A 24,919-nucleotide genomic window follows, 5' to 3' on the forward strand; every position below is an offset into this window, starting at 1 on the left:
AAGAAGCTGCTTTTGCAAAGAGATTACGCTCCCTTCTTTATCACATTTTTCTCTAACATCGGCAAGAAAACTACTCCCATCAAACTCGTGAGAGATCAAGTCATAAACAACTCTTGCAAGAGTTGTCTTTCCTAGACCTCCCATACCCCATATCCCAATCATACGAACATCATTAGACCTTGTATCCATATGAACCTTTAATTTCTCCAAGCGTGATTCTATTCCAACTAGCTCCTTAGGAATCTCTAGTTCTGTACGAATTTTGCTTGATATGACATTGACAATTTCCTCAATAAATTCTGACTCGTTGCTGCAGATTGAAAACAAGAAGAAAAGATTGGTGTTGTTGCACTAAAGTTAGAATGAACGTAGTAGCAATTCAATTCCGTATTATGCATAAAATCCAAACTATTCAATATTCATTTCATCAAATTGAAGTCATATAATTAAGTAACTTGTTATAGTTAAGTCAGAAACAGTTGGAATAAGAAAGTTCCAACCCGACCCAATAAAATTGGTCTGGATTGGGTTGCATTGTGGATTGAGGTTCCAAAATTATTTAATTTCTTCTGCTGCTTTTTTTCCCAATATTATTGATATATTATTTCCCTCTATAACAGGGTAATTAGATTGAAAGAGATTTTAGATTAGTTTTTGACAAGATCATTTATTGCACACATGAAATTGATCAGATTACCTAAATGTGTAATGATATTGATATATCATTGGTGTTGCGACTGTTGTCATTGTTATTATTAGTATTTAGCAATCAAAGAATAAAGTTTAATTTTTATTTTTTAAATCTGATTAATAGAGCACAAAGCATCACAACATATTATCTAGTCTTCAAAAGTTCAAAATACAGTAATTTAAAGTATCAACGTCCATATCTATTCGTTTGCATATATTAATTCATTAATGGTACTACTATTGTAATTGAAAGCAATGTTGAATAATGAATACTAAAATATGTTTCGTGGTTATAATCATGCAAAACCCAAAAAAAAAAAAAAGGAATTGAGAATAAGAATGATTACCTGTCCTTCAATTCCCAGCCAGATTTATTGGCCACAACTTTTAAAGCGTCCCTCCACTTTTGCACATTTTCTACATTATTCCTAAAAACTTCTTCGTGTTTAGCAAAAGCTTCTCCAAAACTTGCTGTCTGTTTCCTTACCAGAGTTGGTTCCACATCATAGAAAATTGGAAGAATTTGATCTTCATTGTTTTTGCATTCAACAATCTTAGCAAGTTCATCCAAGCACCAAGTGGAAGAAGCATAGTTTTTGGAGAGAACAATAACTGAAATTCTTGATTCTTCAATTGCTTTAAGGAGTCCAGGTGAAATGGATCCTCCTTTCTCAAGTTCTTTGTCATCCTTGAATACAAAAATGCCTTTATTTTTTAAAGCAGCGTAGAGATGATCCGTGAAACTTTTACGAGTGTCTTCTCCTCTAAAGCTTAAGAAGACATCATATTTCCCATGAGAGACATTTTGAATACTCGTAGAAGCCATTGCCTATTAATTTGTTCCTGAAAATTTAGAATAAATGAAGTGAATAACAAACTGATGCTGTGTTCAGTGCATCACATTATATTGCTCAAGCTATATTGAATGGCATTACATTAAGTTATGACACAGTACTCTCTTTAGTGTATTACGCAAAGGTATTGTTTATTTAAATTCTTTATACTACTATTGATATTAAATTTATTATTTCACATTATTAATAAAAATTAGAAGTTTATTAATAAGGTAGTACTTTTTATTTAAGTAAATAATAAGCTTACTTAAAAAATATAATTTAATTGATTATGATTCTTTTACATAGTAAAAATAACATAATATTATAATACTTATTAATATTTAATAGTAATATTTTTATTTAAATATGTAATTTAAATTTATGATAAAAATTATAATATATTATTTTAATAAAAATGAAAAATAAAATATTGAAATATTTTTTATATAATAGAAGTAAACATTTCATTACAAGATATTGCTTAATCTCTGCCCAGGGAATTTCAACTTTCATGATGTCCTTTCACCTAGGTCTTGTGTTTTGTTTTATAACAGACTAATTTACAATAACTTCATGTTAAAAGGAATTATTAGAGTTAAATAAATATCACTAGAAAGGATTAAAAAGTTTAAGGTTATAACTAAATAAATATCACTAGAAAGAATTAAAAGTTTTAAGGGTATAACTAATCATCGAGATTATATATATGCAAAGAAAGTTTGATAGAAAAGCTTATAAATCGCACTTTTTTTTTCCTTATAACCTTGATGGTGTGAGCGAATTTGATTAAATATAATTGACAATAAATTGTGCCTAAATGTACATATATATTAAAGGTAGAGTTTACTAACGTAAAAAGTTATTGAACTTGAATGGTTCTGATTTCAAAACTAATGAGCTTATTCTATTAAACAATATAAACAGATAATCCATCAGCCTCTCATTTACTCTCATCTAAACATGATAAATTTCAAATTGCAATAATAGAAATTTTTTTGCACATGCTGATTGGAGAGTGTGCACGCCAATTTCTACTTAAGCAAATCTCGATTAGGGCATCTAACTAAGAAAAGGCAAAGAGTTTGTACAAAATTAACATTCAGAGATTTCTTTCAATTTATTTTTTTTTACATTTTTTAAACATCAAGATATACAAATTAATTCTGAAAATAAAAGAGAGAGAGATGTATAAGATCGAACTTACGGCTTTTGCTTACGGCTTTTGAGTGTATTGCAGAAAGCCAGTTAAATGAACTCCAATGCAGTATTTGATTCAAAGAATTTAATCATGCAAATATATTCTTCTGGCAAAAAAAAAAAGCAATCAGCAAATATGTATGTATTTCCAAAAGCAAGTCTTCGTCAAAAAGTGACTTTCTTAATAATTAATAGACATTGTCACTGTTTACTCACATGATGGAGTTACCATCAAACTTCCAGGAAGCTTCGAGGAAACTGAGCGAAGATTATCTGGCTTTTCAATTGATGACGCGTCCAAGCCACGCTGCCCATTAGCCACGTTGGATTTCATTAAAATGGAATGGAATCCAACGGTTGACATCAATAATTGATAAAAATAGTTAAATTGCCGCAATCTATAGGAATGGTAAATCTTTTATTAGAAACCTTTTATTAGTAAAATTTCATCTGAGTCTTTAGGAGATGTTGGATCAATTTAATAATGTTGTAGTTTTATGATAATTGTCATAAACTGTGTTGTATAAATAATCATTTGTAAAGGTAATTAATTAAACGTTTGATAAATTTATTTTTAAAAGTTCTGTAAATTTTAAAAATAATCGTATGTGTTTGGTAAATTTTATTCTTCAACTGTTGTAAAACTGTAAATGGTTGATTAAGCGGCTTCGCCACTCTGCCCGTTACCCATGTTGAAACCATTGCACTCCATTAAAATGGAATGGAATCCAACAGTTGATATTAACAATTAATTAAACATCAAGATATACAAATTAGTTCTGAAAATAAAAGAGAAATATGTATAAGAAAAAAAACTTACAGCTTTTGAGTGTAATGCAGGAAGCCACTTAATTGAACTTATAGGAAGCACTGAAAGATGATAAATTTTTACCTGAATTTCCAATTAAGTTTGTCTCAGAGAAATCAATGAGAAGATTTTCATGTGTTCTAATTAATTTCTCAAACAAGAAGTTTAGTCTAAAGTGTGTGCCGAAAGTAATAATGAAGAATGATTTTGGTTTTTAGCGGAGAAAAGACATGGTCAATTCGATGTTGATACTATTTGATGTTGACAAAAGCTGGCTTCAATAATCTATGCACCGAAAGAAAGGATTTCTTTATGTATTTTATTAAGGGCATCTTCTATGTAATTGCAGTTTTTTTTGGGGGAAAAAGAATAAAATATTCTTTTGGAATAATTCCACTACAATCTTTTTTTTTTTTAATTGTACAATTTCTCATTAAAATAAGTAAAGATTGGAAACTAAAGGTTAAAGGCTTGACATTTTATTTGAAGGTGCTTAAAGCTTGGTAAGAAAGGTGTATGGCTGTCCATTTCTCTTAGAAATATGGATATACCAAGTCAAAAGTAAATTAATATAAGAATTATTGAAAAAAAATACAAATATAAATAAAAAGCTCATTATAATAGTGACTACCTTATATATTTACTGATTTTATTTCTAAACTGAATAACGATAATTTTGGATTTATGTAATACATGTGATGATATGTGTGAAATTTTATTAAGAATAAAAATCTTTTTTTATGTTTTTCAAGGCTGTTTGTAAGATAAGATGATTTTACATCTTTCTAAACCTCTTCGGTAATAATCCCCAATGATCTTTAAGTACAAGAAATAAAGTTTGAAAATGTATAAAAATGGAAATTAGATCCAATTTTATTGATATATCATATATTTCTAAAAATATAAAAATATCTTTTTGTTTTCTTTTTGGCTTGACCCACATCAAGAAAAATAATTTTGCTTAATTAACCCGTATAGTAAATAAATACTATGATAGAAAATGAAAAAGAAAAAGTTATGGATTTCCTATGATGAATATAGAATTTGTGGTTAAACCAATTAAATAAAACTTATTCTTATTATTTTCAATACAATTTTTTTTTGTATTCAATTAATGAGTTATTTTTTCTTTGCTTAATTAGTGATGTTTTTGCTTAATTAAATTAAAGTTTAATGTTGATGTGTAAGTTTTAGGCTACTTTACAAGTATTTGTTTTATTTTCTATTTTAAAACACTAATTTACTGCTTTTACATTAATTTACTTATTTTATTTTTTATTTATTAAATTTTATATATAATTTATAAAATTTATGTTCATTATATTTTAATACCGTAATTAATTACGGCATCATAGAATTTTCTTTGTGGATCTGTCTTTCAAGGGAAAGCAGAAGCGTGTACACAGTTTCCAGCTCCTCAGTTGTGTTGTACATTCCGAAAGTAAGTCTTGGTCAGAAGTGTCACCGTTTAGTCTTTACCCCACATAACTCATTGACTTCCTCTTAATGATAACTCTCTTTAATTGTATTACACGTCTTCGCCACTCGGCCTTGTTCGAGTGTAATCATGTCTTCATCCGCTAATGTTCTAATAATTTGTAATCATTAACTCATTGACTATGAAGATGCAACCCTGAGGAATTCAGTCGCAATCACTTGCTTCGGATTGTGTAGATTTATCTTTAATATTAGTATTAAGTCTTTGCCTATCAGCTTAAGCTTTCCGATTGCATATTATTACAACAGTTGGTTTCACATCATAGAAAATTGAAAAAATTTGATCCTTTCTGTTTATGCATTTAACAATCCTAACAAGTTCATCCAAAAGTTCTGGGAAAATGGATCCTCCTTTCACAAGTCTTGGTCCAAAAGTGACAGGTTACTCACACGATGAAGGTCGCATCAAACTTCCTGGAAGCTTCAACGAATCTGAATGAAAATTATCTGGTGTTTCAATTGATTACGCGTCTTCTCCACTCTACCCATTAGCCATGTTGAAACCATTGTATTCAACTAAAATGAAATGGAATCCAACGGTTGATATCAATATTTAATTAAATATCAAGATATGCGAATTAATTCTGAAAATAAAAGAGCAATTCGTATAAGATAAAGACTTATAGTTTCTGATTGCATTGCAGGAAGCCACTTAATTGAACTTATTGGAAGCACTGAAAGATGACAAAATTTTACCTGAATTTCCAATTAAGTTTGTTTCAAAGAAATCAATGCAAGGGTTTTTATGTGTTCTAATTAATTTGTCAAACAACAAACAAGTTTAGTCTAAAATGTGTGCCAACAGTAATGACGAAGAATGATTTTGGTCTTTAGTGGAGAAAGACATGGTCTATCTGATGTTGACAAAAGCTAGCTTTAATAATCTAACACACCAAAAGCAATGATTTCTTTATGTATTTTATAAAGGGCATCTTTAAATGTAATTGCATTTTTTAGGGAAAAAATGAGTAAAATATTTTTTGGAATAATTCCACTTCAATCTTTCATTTTTTTTTAAATTATAGTATTTTTTTCATTAAAATAAATAAAGATTGGAAAGTAAAGGTTGAAGGCTTGAAATTTTTCTTTGAAGTTGCTTAAAGCTTGGGAAGAAGGCCGTCCATTTCCCTTAGAAATAATTGGTTTTAGGCATCTTTTGGTTACAAGCCTCACAAGTTGTAAGTTATTTTTCAGAATTTTTATACAAAGAATTGGTCAAGGAGAGTCAAACTCATATAAAACTTGTTAATGTAGTCCACGTCAGCCGCTTGAGCATCTGAATTTCCCGCCCAAACAAAAACTAATAAACATAACGAATTTGAATCATCATTCAACAATGACATAGCAACTCGTGAGGCTTGTATTTTGATCATTTCTGTATTTGTCAATGCATTATTCATCTACGACCAGGCTCTAAAATCAAGTAAATGCTACAGTTGTATGCAATTGATGAATATAGATCAGCAAATCTAAAATTTTTTGATAATATTACTTATTAAGATTTCAAATCCATCCGCTATTAAGATTACAAATCCATCCGCAAGGCAGCTGTAAATAATCATATAGCCTGACGTCTGAACTTTTTACATGATTAATAAAGGATAAGAGCATATTCAGAAATTAATTTCTACTTAAATGTATTGTAGTCATGCAAAATAGAGAAACCTTATTATAGTGAATCTGTGAGTGTGTATGGCACTGTGGCAGAAGTAAACAAATCATAAAAGCACGATAGCATAAAGAATTAAAGATCATGATATGTGCATATTAGATTATTATAGAACGAACCTGCTCTCAAAACTGATGAGTGACTGAGCAGGAAGAAAAGGCCACCTAGGATGTGAATTTGCTGTTATTTGATTTGACTTTTCGGCATGGTTTTTGCCGTTTGAATCAGCCTATGGCGGCCAAGTGAGCAAGCTGATGCTGCTGTCTTAGATAGCTTGCTGCCCTTATTTACATTCATCTTCCATATTACAGTAGAACAACATTGAAAGGAATGCACATAGAAGTAATACGGTATTTCTTGTTTTAAAGAGAGAAATTTACACTCATCCACCTGTTTGTTTTGCCTTTTTCAAAAAATACGCAAACACTTTTTTTTTTTCAGCGCGCCACCTAAAGTTTACTTTTTGTTGCATTCGTCCACTTCCGTCTAATTTCCGTTAGTGGATTTAACAGAATGTTAACGAAATGACCTTTTTACCCCTCAAAATTACAAGTTAACCCAAAATAAATGGAAATTGGAGATAAATTGAATGGATTTAATTTTTTTCAAAGGTGAATGCTAGAAATTGGAGGAAAATAGTGTTTGTTGCTTGCTAAATTTAGAAAATTTGTATTTATTTTTTTGAAAGAGAAAAAATAAATACAAATTTTCTAAATCTAGCAAGTAACAAACACTATTTTCCTCTAAAAAATAAATACAAATTTTCTAAATTTAGCAAGCAACAAACATTATTTTCCTCCAATTTCTAGCATCCACCTTTGAAAAAAATTAAATCCATCCAATTTATCTCCAATTTCTATTTATTTTGGGTTAAATTATAATTTTGAGGGGTAAAAAGGTCATTCCGTTAAATTTGCTAACAGAAATTAGATGGAAGTGGAAGAATGCAACAAAAAGCAAACTTCAGGTGGTGCGCTGAAAAAAAAAAAGTGTTTGTGTATTTTTGAAAAAGACAAAACAAACAGGTAGACGGTTGTAAATTTACCTAAAGGAAATTATGAATTTTGTAAAGTACCTTAGCAAATTTTGCTTTTGCTGACTTTGTTACTGTTTTAACTGCATTCTGTTCCACAGTCGAAATCTTTCTGCTTTTTGGCCCGACTCTAACAAGACAACCTAACTTCCAAGCTTTCAACTTTCCCCAAGCTCTCTGGCACATTTTCAAGTGTGGAGCAGTCAAAAAGATGCAACGTTCTAAGAGATCTCAAACCATTTATGGTACTTGGAAGACTCTCTAGATTTTTCCAATCTTTCAAATTCAACAAGACAAGGCCAGAAAGACGTTCAATAGATGCTGGCAACTTACAGTTCCTTCCAAATGAAGCTTCAACAGCTGCTCCCTGCTTGAAGTTATCTCTCTCTGAATTTCCAAAGGCCAGAAGATTATAGATGCTTTAGAGCACTTATGGTACTTGGAAGTTTTGCAGCCATTCAAAGTCAATGAACAAGTCCAAATAGAAGTTCAATTGATAATGGCAGTTCTTTAATACCAGTTCCATCCAAAAGAACTTCCCACAATGTCTGGAAATTTCTTCAATTTCAAGCAACCAGGAAGAACAAGTGTCTTAAGAGATTTCATAAAAATCTTGCCTAGAAGAGTTGTAAGATTTGCACAACCTTTCAAATTTAATAAAATCAGCTTCTTTGAAGCAGCAAAGATGAGTGTATCTCACGCAAACTTGTACATTCTTCGAGAATCAGATCCTCCAAATTTGGTACCCCTGTGAAGTCTGGTGTCCTTATGAGGTTATCAGAATGCTTGAGACTCATGATTTTCAACTTGCTCAAAGGCTATAAGAAACAAAATGGCACAGCAAATACGTGCTTTTCTCAATTTGTCACATTACTTAAAATTATCAATAAGCATTTACTGAAAACTATATCGCAAAAAAGCTGATTTTATTGAGGAAATCAATAAAGTTAGTTGTTGGAATAACTAATTGATTAAATAAACACTGGGTTTGCACTGTGTTTGCGTAAAATTCTGTTAAAGACATGTATACATAAATTACTGAGTCGCTGAAAATACGAAATTAACTGCCTCAGTGACTCTTTTAGATATATTGGATCAAAACAATACAAATTGATAGTGAAGGAATCTTAAAATACCTGCTCACTGTTCACTAGGTGAGTAACCTTAGTGTTAGACAATCAATTTTTGAGGATAAGAATGATTACCTGTCCTTCAACTCCCAGCCAGAGATATTAGCCACCTCTTGAAAGCGACTCTCCACTCTTGAAAGCTTCTTCATTTTTAGAAAAAGCTTCTTGAAAACTTCCCGTTTGTTTCCTTATCACAGTACTTGGTAGAAAATTGGAAACATCATTTGTTGATGATCACTTGTGTTCTTCCATTCAACAATCTTAACAAGTTCATCCAAGCACCAAGTCAAAAAAGCATAGTTTCTTGAGAAAATATAACTGAAATTCTTGATTTTTCAATTGCTTCAAATAGTTCTGGTGAAATGGATTTTCCTCTGTCACATTCTGTCATTGCTGAATACAATGATTCCTTTTTTAACCAAAAGCAGCATATAAATGGTCTGTGAAATTTTTGCAGGTGTCCTTGCCTCTGAAGCTCAAGAACACATTGTGTTTCCAATTACAGAGAGGAGATGGAACATAAGAAGAAACTCCCTGGATGCTCATGATTCAAGCAATAACTGGATGCTCATGATTCAAGCACTTGATTCCACAACAAAGTTGCAACAAGTACGAGAAAATTGATTTTGCAATAGATAATTGTCGCTTATATAATGGTAATCACCAAAAAAAAAAAAAACAGTTATGAAAGCAAACAAAATTCGATGTGGAGCCGAAAATGGAAAACCCACACTACCAGAAAATTTGCAACAAGTTCGAGCCTTGGCAACAAGAGATTAAAATTTCCTCGTAAATCGAATTATGTGAAACACTTAGTACATAAAATATGAAAAGTCAAACATCACTGAAATACAAGAGTAAGTAAACACTAAAATGTAAGAAAATAACTTACAGCTTTGAGTGCATTGTTCCACTGCAAGATGAAGTTTTACTTGAATTCAATTAAGTTTGTTTCAAATAAATAGATAAGAGGAATTTATGTGTTCTAGTTATTAATTTCTCCTCTTTTGGTAGCTACAGCAAGTCTAGCAAAAGTGTTCACGAAAGATAATACTAAAGGATCTGTGGTCTACAGTGGTGTTTCCAATGATCATATTTTTCTACAAAAAAAAAGTTAAAATAAATTAATTCAAAACGAACCTGAAGGTGACACAGACCAATTTGCCATTTGCTATCTTTGAGCTCCCAAACTCCAAGCATTGTTTGTTTTGGACTGTATAAGCCACGGTTGCCTGTTCCTCCTTGACGGATGCAAGCTGATGTTGCTGTTGAAGATAGCTGCTGCTCTTTTTCAGTCTCTTCCATTGTTGTAGTACTGGTGAAGAAGGGGTAGAAAATCTGAGTCTGAGTTTCATAGCTAGATCAGTTCTGCTATTCATTGCTAGCCGCCCTCATCCACATTCTTGTTGCATGAATCTGAATCATTCTCTCGAACAACACTGAAAGGAATACACATACAAGTAAAACAGTATTCCATGTTATAAATGATATTATGAAGTTTGCAAAGCACATGAGCAAGGGGGTATATCAATATCATAGTTTCGCGATTGTGCGGCATCCCTCGCTGCAATTTTTGCTTTTGCTAACCTATTTACTGTCTCAACTGCACTCTTTTCCACAGAGTTGAAATCATTCTGCTTTTTGGCCTCCGATGTCTGCACCCAGACCTTCACAAATTGACGATATTGATTGATTGCTTTTGCTTGGGAAATCATAGAGTTGATGCAACACACCAGGCGGGATGCACTTTCCTTCGTGGTCATATTATCGAACATGTCCTAGGCATGAGAATTATACCATAATTCCTCGGCAATTAATTCTCTTGAACCTGGCCTGCAAATTCCATATAATCATTCCTTTTTCTATTTTTGTTTGTTCTGAAGCAAATTAAGCTGAGATCGATCATATTCATATTTTTTATTCTTCTTAAAATCCTCAACATTTGCCCCCCCAAAAGCATTCTAGCCTCAATCCCTAGTTTCAACTATTTAAACCCATAAAAATTCTCTGAAAATCACAGAAGTACATTTAATTATAGGTATATTATTCAAATCCTACATCTACATCCATGGCCGATAATGGCTTGAAGAGATATTATTAATGGAGGGTTTTATGTTAAAATCACAGAGGAAATGACAAGGAAGAGAGTAACCTCAGTAACACTTTTTTAACTCTTCAAACGGACACATTAAAGACTGCCAATAAATCAGCCCGCGTTTATATATAGATGCTGCTAACCACGGTGAACAAACTTGGACACCCATCTAGACAGAATGCCACATCACTACCCCATTATTTGAGATGCCTGCTTAATTACTGATAAATTCAGAGAATAATAAATTGCCTTTCCCCATTATTGTGGTTCCTCATCACCACAGCAGCCATTCCACTGGCTTCTATTCCAAAACCATATTTAGTTTATTTATATTAATACTATACTTATATTTTATTTTTAAAATATAATATCAAATTTGGGTTACTGTAGTCAAGAGCATAATAATAATAAAATTTTTTTACCGTTCTAATGGAGGCATATTAAATTTGGACTCTTTGAGGTTGTGCGTTTTATTTTTAAAATATATTAATACTATTCCAAAACCACTGGCTTTTTTTTTACCGTTCTAATGGAGCATAATAATATATTAAATAAAAAATATTTTATTTAGTGAATTTTAAAATAAAAACTATCCAGATGCGAGTTCTGGATTCCGGGTTCAGGTAAACGTGAAACCGGAATCAGATATGCACGGGTTCAAAATACAATTTTCGGATCTGCATTATTTTAGCATTAAACCCAGTCCGGATCATCCGGGTTTATCCGGGTTTTGGTTAAGTTGCCATCCCTAATCCCAATGATGAACCTTTGGACGTGTTCTTCATCATTAAGGCTGAAGCTAATTATTTGACTGACTCTTTCATCATCCCGGCTGCCGCTTTCACTGGTCTCTGCCCTGTCATATTCATCAATGAGGCTTCTCTCAAACAGCGTTTTTGATCCTGAAGAATCGTGATTGAAGTCGTTCAAATTCCAAACAGGAGTTGTTTTGTTGAACTTCTCCACTTGAATCTCATATACTGGATGGAAACCACACCTCTTCACCTCCAATCCCGACGAAGATTCAAATGACAACACCCCATTATTCATTCCAAACAAATGTACATTAGGCTCATAGTGTAGCCAAAAATGTTCTGACACAGCCTGACCGAATTGCTTTCTGAACATAGGAGTAGAAATCCAAGTATCACCACCATCACATTTGATTTTGCAGTCCAGCTTATGAAGATGACTAAACCACTCTAGATAAGGAGGTGAATGCTTATGGACTTGAAAAACACAGCACATAGCATATCCCACAAGCTTACTGTTCTTATACGTCTTTGAAGACCTGCTTATTCTTATTGAAGAACCCTCATTATTACGATGCTCGAACCACTCTGGGATTTTACTTCCAGGAACAACAATGCTACAATATTTGTGATAATCTGACATATCCTGCAACCCCGAAAAAATAAATAAATAATATAAGAAGCCATACCATTGCATAATTTTTAATTTAGGCATAATGTTAGCACAGGTGAGAGATAGTGAGAGACTGACCTCATACTGTTCCATGTGCTCTTTCAGCAGTGAAAGCGCCAAATCATTGTTGCCCTGCAGTTTCACGCAGTCCATACATTGAATTTCAAAGTCCTTTAGCTTGTTTAATTCTAATGGATCTGACAATGTCTCCAATGAAGCACAACCATTTACACTGGCGATTCTCATTCTGGCTGGAAGTGGAGGCAGAGATTGAAGCTTCTTGCAACCATTCAAATTTAGGCATTCAAGCTTAGAAAGACGGCTAATGCTTGCTGGCAGCGAAACAAAACTGTTGTTACTCAAACATAGAACTTTTAACGAGCGTAAGTTGCCAATATCATTTGGGATAAATCCTTCCCCAAGATCACAGTCACTGAGATCCAATTTCGTTAAGGAATACAAACCCGACAGAGAAGGCGGAAAACTGAAAGCCACCGGATCCAAACTCCTCTTTATCAAATTGAAGGGAAAGTGTCGTGACCATGATGTAGATGATGGTGATCCTTTGCACCCACGAAAATATAGTGCTTTAAGATTCTTCATATGAAAAATCCCGGATGGAGGCTGCCTTATAGCTGTACCACTTATATGAAGTTCTTCCAAACTTTCTACTTGCCCAAGCGTCTCAGGCACATTTTCAAGTTTGAAGCAGCCTGATAGATTTAGAGATTGGAGGGATTTCAAACCATTTATACTGTCGGGAATTCTCACCAGGTTTTTGCAGTCATTCAAATTCAACACGTTGAGTCCAGTCAAAAGTTCTATAGATGACGGCACTTCTGTAATAGAAGTTCCATCTAAAAAGAGCTCCGACAGATCTTCCATACTTTCCACAATCTCTGGAAACTTCTTCAGTTTCGAGCAACCAGAGAGCACCAGACTTCTTAGACATTTTAAACTGCTTATGGTAACCGGAAGATTCTTGAAATTCTTGCAATTATTAAGATCCAATGAGACAAGTTTAGATAGAAGTTCAATAGATAGTGGCAGTTCTCCAATAGCTGTTCCATCCAACAAAAGCTTCGACAAACACTCCATATTTCCCACAATTTTGGGAAATTTCTTCAATTTCGAGCAACCAGAAAGAACAAGTTTTTTAACAGATTTCATAAAAATCTTGCCTGGAAGAGTTGCAAGACTTGTACAACCTGTCAAGTTCAGTATGACAAGCTTACTGTGAAGCAGCAAAGACGGGTGAATTTCACGCAACCTCGTACATCCTTCAAGATACAACTTCTCTAAATTTGGGACTCCAGTGAAATCCGGTATCTTAATCAGGCTCTGCGAATAGCTGACTTTCATGACTTTCAACATGTTTAAAGACTGTTGAAAACCAAAAGGAGCAATTAATTCATTTACGGGTATAATAATAAAATTATCATCAACAACTTTTCACCAAAAAATTATAAATCAGTGACAAAAATATTGGTCTTACTTTGATTCCTTTCCACAATTCTTCAATGCGGCTGCATAACATTTTAAATTCAATTGTTTTATCCAATTGCAAATTGGGCGGCAAAGATTTCAAAGGATAACCAGGCCAATCAAGTAAACGCAACTTGTTAGAGAGGCATTCAAGGCCTTCGGGAAGTTTCAGATTACAAATTCCTAGCAATCTTAGATTGGTCATCTTCGAAAATGCCTTAGCACTTGCCCATAAATACACATCATTTTCAGGAAAGTAACGTTGATCAATTATTATTCCTTCAACTACTTCACTTCCCTGAAAATTATAAGAAAAAAATAATTGTATGACTGATTAAAAAAATAACGTAAAAATTGAAAATTCAACATAGATACAATTGGGTAAAAGAAATTAATGAGCGCAGCATGTTTTCCATTTAATAATTCACTTACAGTGTTTTTTGTCAGCACATGGCGCACTTCTTCTCCCCTCCATATTCTACTGCGTTTCCCAGGTTCTTCGGGGGATTGTCTTGCAACAATCAGTTGTCCCAATTCCTGTAACAAATCATGCATCCCCAATGTGTTGTCCTCATCAACCGTTAACAGAGATCTTTCAATAAGAACTTCCAATCCAATGACTGGGGAAAAACCACATCCCTCTAAAATTTCTGCCACGTAATCTCTATCCCATCGTTTAAAGAAACATGCAACATCGAGAAATATTTTCTTCTCTGAACCTTGTAGTCCATCAAAACTTATTTGAAGGATACTCATAATCTTATATGAAGGATCTCTTTTTAGTCTTTCTAGGGCACTTCTCCATAGATCCGCAGTTCTACCAATTAGAAAGGATCCCAAAACTTTTAGAGCTAATGGAAGACCACCAGCATACTCCAGAACACGTTCAGACAGCTCCACATATTCTCCCACGGGCTGATGGGTTTTAAAAGCTTTCATACTAAAGAGTTGAAGAGCTTCATCGTTATTTAGTACATCAAGGTTCAGAATATGCTCTTCATCCACTTCGTGCGCCACCAACAACTGCTTATCTCTCGTTGTTATTAGAATCCTGCTGCCTGGACCGAACCAATCACGCTTTCCAGCTAAACTTTGTAGCTGTTCAACATCAGCCACATCATCGATTATGAGAAGAACTTTTTTCTGTCGCAGCCTACTTCCAATTATGTTAATACCATCTTCTACATGCCATATGCTAATATCTCCAAGCTTCAGTAAATTGGAAAGGAGTTGCTTTTGTAAGGAGATTACACTCCCTTCTTTTTCAGATTTTTCTCTAACATCGGCAAGAAAACTACTCCCATCAAACTCATAGGACATCGAGTCATAAACAACTCTTGCAAGAGTTGTCTTTCCTAGACCTCCCATACCCCATATCCCGATCATTCGAACGTCACTAGACCCTGTACCCATAAGAAACCTGATTTTCTCCAAGCGTGATTCTATTCCTACCAACTCCTTAATAGTCTCTGGCTCTGTATGAATTTTACTTGATATCACATTGACAATTTCCTCAATAAATTCTGACTCATTTCTGCACATTGAAAGCAACAAGAAAATATTGGTACGGTTAAATTAAAGTTGGTGCGAACGTAGTAGCAAATCAATTTCATGTTATATATAAAATCCAAACTTTGCAATATTCATTTCATCAAATTGAAGTCATATAGTTAAGTAGGAAACAATTGGAATGAGAAAATTCAAACCCAACCCAATAAATTATTTAATTTCTTCTGCTAATGATTGGGAAAAAATAGTATAAATTAGATTGAAAGAGATTTAAGATCAGTTTTTGATAAGATCATTTGTTACACACATGAAATCAATTAGATTAGCTAAATATGTAATGATATTGATCTATCATTGGTGTTGCAACTGTTGTCATTGTTGTTATTAGTATTTAACAATCTAGCTCAAGAGTCAATCTAAGAATAAAATTTCATTTTTTTAATCTGATTAATAGAGCACAAAGCATCACAACATATTACATAGTCTTCAAAAGTTCAAAATACAATAATTTAACATATCAACATCCATATCTCTTCGTTTGCAAATATTAATTCATTAATAATACTACTATGGTAATTGAAAACAATGTTGAATCATGAATACTAAAATCGGTTTCATAGTTACTAATCATGCAAAACAAAAAAAAATTGATAATATAGAATAAGAATAATTACCTGTCCTTCAATTCCCAGCCAGATTTATTGGCCACTGTTTTTAAAGCATCTCTCCACGTTTGCACCTTTTCTACATTATTCCTAAAAGCTTCTTCGTGTTTAGCAAAAGCTTCTCCAAAACTTGCTGTCTGTTTCCTTACCACAGTTGGTTCCACATCATAGAAAATTGGAAGAATTTGATCTTTTCTATTTTTACATTCAACAATCTTAGCTAGTTCATCCAAGCACCAAGTGGAAGAAGCATAGTTTTTGGAGAGAACAATAATTGAAATTCTTGATTCTTCAATTGCTTTAAGGAGTTCAGGTGAAATGGATCCTCCTTTCTCAAGTTCTTTGTCATCCCTAAATACATAAATGCCTTTATTTTTCAAAGCAGCATAGAGATGACCCGTGAAGCTTTTACGGGTGTCTTCTCCTCTAAAGCTTAAGAAGACATCATATTTCCCATGAGAGACCTTTTGGATGCTCGTAGAAGCCATTGTCTATTAATTTGCTCCTAAAAATTTAATATAACTCACGTGAAATCCTCGGAACAATTGCCCATCAATACTATGCAAGCAATAAAACTAATCCAAAATTACGGGCTTTTCAAAAATGAAATGTGCATGTCAAAGTTGTAACTAGAAGTCAATTATTTAACGTGATCACTTAAGTTTATGTTACATATGAACTAAATTTCTACTTTTATCTTTGCGCAACTTATTATCCTTACTTTACCAAAAAGGAAAAATCATAATAAACAAATCCCAAAAGTTGTAGCAGATAATTTAAATTTAATTTTTCCGACTCAGAGTGGAGAGTGCACTCAAGGAAATCTTAAATAGAGCATCTAAGAGAGAGGTCAAAGATTAAAATAAGGGAAAAAGCCTAACATCCCCTGAAAGTTTGCTTAAATAGTCACATGTACTTCTTTGATTTCATAAATGGTCATACATACCCCTTTTTAATCATTATATCTTCGGATATAAAGACAAATAAAATATTAAAATAAATATAGTTAGCTAAATTAACACATATATGTCATGTAAATTATTTTTAGTATTTTGCTATTATCAGTATATCTTGATAGTTTTAACTAATACTTCAATCCATTAATCCAAAAATTAACTTTCAATTTATGCTAATATATACATGATATAAAAAAAGGTAATATAAAAAATTATAAACAAAATATATAACATAGAATTTGTAAGTTATTTTGAATGTTAAATGTATATTGACATTATATTATTAGTATGCGAAAAATAGAATAATAATGTAAAAATAATTTTGCTTAAAATTCAAAAATAATTTTTAAAATTTATAATATTATATATTAGATTATTTTAATGTTATATATAAATTTTTGTGTTGTTATAATCCAAGGGATAATTGTTAAAAAAGGGTCTTAATGAATATTTGTGAAATTAAGAGAATTTATGTGACCATTTAAGTAAATCTTGAGAGTATGGGCATACTTTTTTCCTTTAAAATAATTATACAAAATTTCACATTCGAGCTTGCATAAGATAGAACTTACAGCGTTGAGTGTATTGCAGCAGGCAGCCACTTAATTGAATTCCGCTGAATTAAAGTTCAATCCACTTATAGCGTTGCTTCAGGCAAATATATTTGTTTCAGGGGAAAGCAGAGAACTTTATTTGGAGAATTAAAGTTCTGTTTTATTGTATGTATAGCTTCACTTTTTATTGAGAAAGCATAGTTGTGCGCCACACAAATTCTATCTCCTCAGCTCTGTTGTTGTATGTTTATATGACAAAACGAAAAGCAAGTCTTGGTCAAAAGTGACCTTAATTATTCATTGTTTCTGCCCACAGTACATCATATGACATTACCGCGAAATTTCCTGGAAGCTTCAACTGTATGAATACATGGGACTAAATCTAGAAACGTCTATTAGAAGTAGATTTCTGAGTCATTTCCATGGCATTAAATATAGGGAAAACCTGTGGTGCAACTGTGGTACCGTGCCACAGTTGCATCCAACTGTTGGATGCCAGTAGACTCTACTCATTTAAGTGCATTTAACGGCTGAATGCAACTGTGGCACAGTACCACAGTTACACTGTAGCCAGACCCTTAAATATAATTGTAACATCAGTAAGATTATGATGATTCCTTTTTGGATGCTCATGGTCATGGAGGCCATTATATTTGATCTTAAAAATTTAGAACAAAATAAGTGACAAGATCCCTTCAAAATGATGGGCTTGACAAAAGTGAAATGTGCATGTCAAAATTTTATAAACTAACTTAATGAAATGAAAATGCCTACTAAGTATAAGTCAACCAGTTAATGTTATCAATTAACTTATATGATTACATGTGAATGAACTTATCACTTGTGGGGAATGCATTTATTGTGTACATGTTGAAAATGTGCACCAATATAACTAAACACGGTAAATTTTGTCAAAGGGACAACAATTTGCTTGACAAAAGCAAATTGTGTATTTATTAATAATTAAATGACGGGATTCGGTTGAATTTCTTGTATACGGTTTGCTATAACTTTTGAAAGGAGCATGCGTCGCGTCTTACGTCATTCATTGTTGTGTTGGTTACCTTACGCCACAATTAATTTCCGAGAAATTTATTGCTTTGGACAAAAATAAAATATAAAAATAAAAATCACGATGACTTTTTAATTTGACAAATATTACCTGTCAACAGCTTTTTCTTCATCTTCTTCGTATGCCCTAAAAGAGTTTACCAAACACGACATATGGCACTTCTCCATAGATCCGCAGATCTACCAATTAGAAAGGATCCCAAAACTTTTAGAGGTAATGGAAGACCACCAGCATACTCCAGAACACGTTCAGACAGCTCCACATATTCTCCCACCGGCTGATGGGTTTTAAAAGCTTTCATACTAAAGAGTTGAAGAGCTTCATCGTTATTTAGTACATCAAGGTTCAGAATATGCTCTTCTTCCACTTCATGCGCCACCAACAACTGTTTATCTCTCGTTGTTATTAGAATTCTGCTGCCTGGACCGAACCAATCACGCTTTCCAGCTAAACTTTGTAGCTGTTCAACATCAGACACATGATCGATTATGAGAAGAACTTTTTTCCATCGCAGCCTACTTCCAATTATGTCATGTTTGGAACAACTGCTTTTAGAAGTCAGCCGCAATGGGGAGACAATGGTGGTGAGAAAGAACACTGAAAGGGATGCATATGGAAGTAATACAGTTTGCATGTTAAAAAGGAAATTATGAAGTTTGTAAAGTACTTGAGCAAATGGCATATGATGTTAAAGTACTTGAGCCAATGGCATCCCTGAAGCAATTTTTGCATTTTCTAGCTTTGTCACTGTCTTAAATGCATTCTGCTCCATAGAGTAGTAGGCCTCTGTTCTGTGCACATAAATCTTCTCTTAAAGCAAAACTGTCGTAATATCAGATTCTATAGCACCGCACGATCATTGGTTAATGACCAATCAATACCCTTGATCTTGAACAACCGCAAATATTTCAGGTCGAAGAAAAAAAGTAAGATTAATCAGAGCAATCAATCAAGAACAGAGCACAAACTAGAAAAATTGAAGAACAAGAAGAGAGTTTCATGCTCTTTCTTTCCTAAAGAAATCAACCTACAGTCTTTAAAACTATACCTCATTTGCTTCCTAAATCGCAGTACTTACATAGTCATCAAGCCTAGAAAAGTCAACCAACACTTTTTCTAAGCAATTCTTTTGACCAAGACGGCAACGCCAATAACAGCTTTTCCCGCTAAATACAGAAGTCTCAGTTTAAGCAAATGCACGCCTGAAAATTTTCGAGTTATTACGAGCTAACCTCAGCGAGTTTACAAATCTTTTAAACACACCCCTCAATTTATATTGTTGGATCAGACTCCATTCGCCAGTTCCTATCTTGAGCTTGGCCTGCAATTCCATGTAATATATAACTCGAGATCGATCATCTACATATTTGTCTTTCTTCCTTCCAATGCGTGGCTTTATGAGAAGATTACAGGGGTGCCAAAGCTCAACGAAAGTCGAAAAGCCCAAATTAACTAAGCACAGTAAAATTCAACAAAATTCCAATATCATCAGATGGGAATGGGCCTTGGGGATGCTAAGATGTTGTGACACTACCTGTCAGCGGCTACGAACAATAATTTTTTGCCGAAAATACTTTTGGTCAAATATGTGAAACGATCCTCACATAAAATATAAGTAGTATTGATAATTTCACTTCATCCATCTCTGAAACTAACAAAAGTAAATTTAATTTATAATGTTGATGACTAAAACTAACAAAAGTAAATTTAATTTATAATTAAGTAGTTTATTTAATTTGCAGCATTTTGTCAGACTTGGTATTGGTTTAATTTATAATGTTGATGACTAAAACTCAGAAGGCGCTGGAGCTATTCAAGTAAAATCTAAAAAAATTAAGTAAGAATCTCAACAAAGGTCAAGTGCTATATAATTTAGAATAAGCTTAGCTGAGCTACTCAAATAGAAAGAACAGCAGAAGCTGCATGCCAAAAGTAATAATAATAATAATAATAATCAGATTGCAATGACCTAATTATTAGTTTATTGTTCACTCGCAGCAATGCAATTGATGTGGGATAGTTGTGTAGGATAAATAGAGTATCTTTCCGAAGACATAAGCTCTAAGTGTCCGTTTGAGACATATAATACTATTTCAAAGCTTACAATGAGACGAATCTAATCTAATATGACTGTATCAAAGTAAAAAAAAAAAAAAGAAAAAAATCAATCAGATTGAGATGGCCTAATGAGTTTCATGTTTACTCGTATCGATGCTACAATTCGTCAATTATGTATTCAAAAAATGAGAGAGCTTCAAGAAGAGACAATGCTGCAATGAAACAGGCATAATAAGATTATAAAGCTGAGGTTTACTTCAGTCCTTTAATTTTTTTTCCTTTCTTTAATTTTCAGCTCATGAGAAATCACAAAATTCAAAGCTTCACTTTGATCGTGCACGAATGTAATTTTGATTCTTGCAAGACATATTTTGATTCTGACCAACTATTTCACCCTAGTCGAGCATTTTCTTGTGATTTAACCAAAAAAAAAAAAAACTGCAAGAGAAGATATAGTAAATAAATAAAAAGAAAGCAAATGAAATACCATATGAAAAGAAAATAAATTATTGAAATCGAGATGCATACTTTCACAAAAATGCAGAGAATAAGTAACAAGTAGGCTTTGCCCTTCATTCGAGTTGTCTAAATCTTTTAAGAAGTGGCTCTTCAACATCATCACAGCAGCCACTGCCACTGGCTTCAGTTGCCCCAATATTTTCTGCTCGGCTTCGCTTTGATGCTGTGGCTACTTCCGAATTTGATCCAACAAAATTGTGATGGAATTCGTTCAGATTATAAGAAGTAAAGCGAGTCCATTTCTTTGTTGTTTGGTCAAACTCCTCGACTTCGTGCATATAAACTGGATGGAAACCGCACCTTTTCACCTTCAATCCAGGACCTGACTGAGGTTTAAATGACAACTCAATATGATCAGATTCAAAATGCCAATTAGTATCATAGCAGCGTTGACGAGACAAATAGAGTAGCCAAAGATGGTCTGACCCACAACGACCAAATTTCTCTCTAAAATCTACAAAGTAAAAGGTATTAGAACCGACCATTTCGCAGTGCAATTGATGTGTGGGATATGAATGCCATAATTTGATACCGGTTGAATGTTTAGGGACATGAAAAACAGAGCAAATAGCATATCCCACAACCCTATTCTTATTATACAAATATGAAGGCCTTCTGACAGTAATTGATGAACCCTCATTCTGATACATGAACCACTTGGGAATTTCGCTTCCTGGAACAACAATGAAGAAAAAATTTCTTTGATCTGACACTTCCTGCAACCAAAAAATAAAAAATTAAGGAGTCCATATCATTACTCAATTTTCGGGCATAATTACAGCATAGCTGGAAGACACGGAGTGAGAGACTGACCTTAAGGTACTCTCGTAGCATTGAAAATTCCAGACCGTTGTTTCCGAGCAATTTCAAGCTGCCTATACAATTAATTAATGTGCAATAGGACTTGCGCAGTTTTAATGCACCTAACAATGTCACCAACGAAGCACAACCATTCACTTTAACTTTCTTTACGTTGGGTGGAAGTTGTGGCAGAGATTGAAGCCTTTTACAATCTTCCAACACCAATATTTCAAGCTTAAAAAGACGATTAATGCTTGCCGGTAGCGAAACAAAATTGTTTCCGCTCAGATACAATTTTTTTAATGAGTATAAGTTGCCAATATCACTCGGGATTGTTCCTTCCCGTAGATCACAGTAACTGAGATCCAATTTGCTTAAAGAGCACAAACCTGACAGAGAAATCAAGCTCAAAGCCCCTAGGTCTGAACTCCTTCGCTTCCAATTGAAGAGAAATTGCAAATGCCATGATGTAGACGACGGTTGTCCACAGCACCCAGAAAAAGATAGTGTTTTAATATTCTTCATAAGAAAAATGGAGGATGCAGGTCGTCTTATAGCTGTTCCGCTTATATCAAGTTCTTCCAGACTTTCTATTTGCCCAAGCGTCTCTGGCACATTTTCAAGTTTGGAGCATCCTGAGAGATTTAGAGTTTGAAGAGATTTCAAACCATTTATACCGCTGGGAAGTCTCACTAGATAGTTGCAGTTATTCAAATTTAGCAATTGAAGTCCGGTCAAAAGTTCCACAGAAGATGGCACTTCTGTAATGGAAGTTCCATCTAAGAAGAGCTCCGTCAGATCTTTCATACTTCCCCAAATCTCTGGAAACTTCCTAAACTTCGAGCAACCAGAGAGCTTAAGAGTTCTTAGGCATTTTAATCTTGTTAAAGAAATTGAAAGACTCTTGATATTTTTGCAATCTTTTAAATTCAACAAAGTAAGTCCAGTTAGATGTTGAATTGATAATGGCAACTCTTCAATAGTTGTTCTGTCTAAACAGAGTTCTGACAGATCATTCATATTTCCATCAAACTCTAGAAACTTTTTCATCAGTTTTGAGCAACCAGAAAGAACGAGTGTTTTAAGCGATTTCATAGAAATCTTGCCTGGAAGAGTTGTAAGACTTGTACAATCTTTCAGGTTCAATATGATAAGCTTACTGTGAAGCAGTAAAGATGGGTGAATTTCACGCAGCCTTGTACATCCTTCAAGATCCAGCTCCTCTAAATTTGAGACCTCTGTGAAGTTCGGTGTTTTAATCAAGTCCTGTGAATGGCTGAGTTTCATGACTCTCAGCATCTTTAAAGGCTATTGAAAACAAAAGTAAGAAAAAATGATATTTCTTAATTTATATACAACTATAATACTATCAACGATTATTCACAGAAAAAATTCAAATTATTGACAAAATTATTGATCTTACTTTGATTCCCTTCCATAATTCTTCAATGCGGCTGTAGCACATTTTAAATTCAACAGTTTTATCCAATTACAGATTTGATGGCAAAGATTTCAAAGGATACCGATGCCAATCAAGTAATCGCAAACTGTTAGAGAGGTATTCTAGGCCTCCAGGAAGTTGCACATTACTGATTTTGAGCAGTCTTAGGTTGGTCATCTGCGAAAATGCTTTAGCACTTGCACTTAAGTAAACCTCATTTTCAGGAAAGTAGGCATTAACTATTATTCCTTCCATTACTTCACCTCCCTAAAAATTATAAGCAAACAATAAGTAAATAAAAAACATAATGTCAAGATGTTGAAAATTCGTTAGAGATGTAATCGGGAAAAATAAAGTAGCAAGCATCAACAAGTTTTTCATTTAATAATTCACTTACTGTGTTTTCTATCAACACCTGGCGTACTTCTTTTTCCTTCCATAATCTGCTGCGTTTCCCAGGTTCTTCAGGGGATTGTCTCGTGACAATCAGTTGTCCCAATTCTTGTAACAAATCATGCATCCCCAGTGTGTTGTCGTCATCAACTATTAAAAGAGATCTTTCAATAAGAACTTCTATTCCAATGACAGGGAAAAAACCACATCCCTCTAGAATTTTTGTTACACAATCTCTATTTTTCCCTTTAAAGAAACATGCAATATCAAGAAATATTTTCTTCTCAGAATCTTGTAGTCGGTCAAAACTTATTTGAAGTATACTCATAATCTTATTTGGAGGATCTATTTGAAGTCTTTCCAGGGTACTTCTCCATTGATCCACATATCTAACATTCAAAAAGGAACCTAAAACTTCAATAGCTAATGGAACACCACCAGCATAATTTACAAAATGTTCAGATAGCTGCACACGTTCTTCCAAAGGCTGATTGGTTTTAAAAGCTTTCATGTTGAAGAGTTGAAGAGCTTCATTGTAGTTTAGTCCATTAGGCTTATGCACTTCATCCACTCCATTTGTCTTTAACAAACCTTCATCTCTTGATGTTATGATGATCCTACTGCCTGAACCATACCACCCATGCTTTCCAGCTAAATATTCTAATTGCTTTGAATCAACCACATCATCAATAACAAGAAGAACCTTCTTGTGTTGCAGCCTACTCCCTAAAATGTTAATGCTATCATCCTCATTCCATATCCTATTATCTGTAAGCTTTAGTAATTGGGAAACGAGTTGCCTTTGAAAAGAGATTACACCACCTTCCCTTTCAGATTTTTCCCTAACATTAGCAAGAAAACTGCTTCCTTCAAATTCATGAGAGATCAAGTCATAAATAACTCTTGCAAGAGTCGTCTTACCTAAACCTCCCATACCGCATATCCCTATCATACGAACATCAGCACTAGGACCTTTATCCATAAGAAACCTCAGTTCCTCCAAGCGTGAGTCTATTCCTACTAGCTTCTTAAGAATCTTTGATTTTACACGAATTTGACTTGATATTGGATTGACAATATCGGAAA

General features: G+C 33.5%; 3 protein-coding genes across 9 annotated transcripts in view; all 3 read right to left on the reverse strand.

The window, feature by feature from the left end:
• Positions 1 to 10,693, reverse strand: part of LOC102614733 (TMV resistance protein N-like) — a 109,445-nt gene extending 98,752 nt beyond the window's left edge. For 2 of the 6 annotated variants that reach the window (XM_052437019.1, XM_052437012.1), the window contains exons 1-5: positions 7,773 to 10,693; positions 6,817 to 6,994; positions 5,419 to 5,544; positions 2,940 to 3,030; positions 2,731 to 2,830 (exon numbers count right to left, since the gene is read on the reverse strand). The gene's annotated coding sequence lies outside the window, so the exon portion shown is untranslated. The remainder of the gene's footprint in view (positions 1 to 2,730; positions 2,831 to 2,939; positions 3,031 to 5,418; positions 5,545 to 6,816; positions 6,995 to 7,772) is intronic. The other 4 variants (XM_052437013.1, XM_052437016.1, XM_052437017.1 and 1 more) reach the window with 4 other exon arrangements.
• The window catches only part of LOC112496823 (disease resistance protein Roq1-like), a 97,709-nt gene that overhangs the window by 9,445 nt on the left and 63,345 nt on the right, over positions 1 to 24,919 (reverse strand). The gene's annotated exons all lie outside the window — the stretch shown is intronic.
• LOC127901068 (disease resistance protein RPV1-like) lies at positions 11,499 to 17,769 on the reverse strand. Its single transcript, XM_052437023.1, has 6 exons — positions 17,568 to 17,769; positions 16,049 to 16,544; positions 14,298 to 15,399; positions 13,876 to 14,163; positions 12,459 to 13,763; positions 11,499 to 12,353 (listed from the first exon to the last, which is right to left on the reverse strand). The coding sequence occupies exons 2-6, from the start codon at positions 16,525 to 16,527 to the stop codon at positions 11,649 to 11,651; spliced, it is 3,879 nt and encodes a 1,292-aa protein (XP_052292983.1). The 5' UTR covers positions 16,528 to 16,544; positions 17,568 to 17,769; the 3' UTR covers positions 11,499 to 11,648.

Source organism: Citrus sinensis, chromosome 3, assembly GCF_022201045.2.
Source record: "Citrus sinensis cultivar Valencia sweet orange chromosome 3, DVS_A1.0, whole genome shotgun sequence".
In the NCBI taxonomy this organism is placed as follows: domain Eukaryota; kingdom Viridiplantae; phylum Streptophyta; class Magnoliopsida; order Sapindales; family Rutaceae; genus Citrus; species Citrus sinensis.

What these genes read in the sequence shown, in the direction of transcription:
- LOC127901068 (XM_052437023.1), bottom strand. Translation starts at nt 16,527, where the DNA reads ATGGCTTCTACGAGCATCCAAAAGGTCTCTCATGGGAAATATGATGTC. An exon ending in GGCTGGGAATTGAAGGACAG is followed by an intron (nt 15,400 to 16,048) that starts GTAATTATTCTT and finishes TTCAATGTGCAG; the next exon opens with AAATGAGTCAGAATTTATTG. An exon ending in ATGTGCTGACAAAAAACACT is followed by an intron (nt 14,164 to 14,297) that starts GTAAGTGAATTA and finishes TATAATTTTCAG; the next exon opens with GGAAGTGAAGTAGTTGAAGG.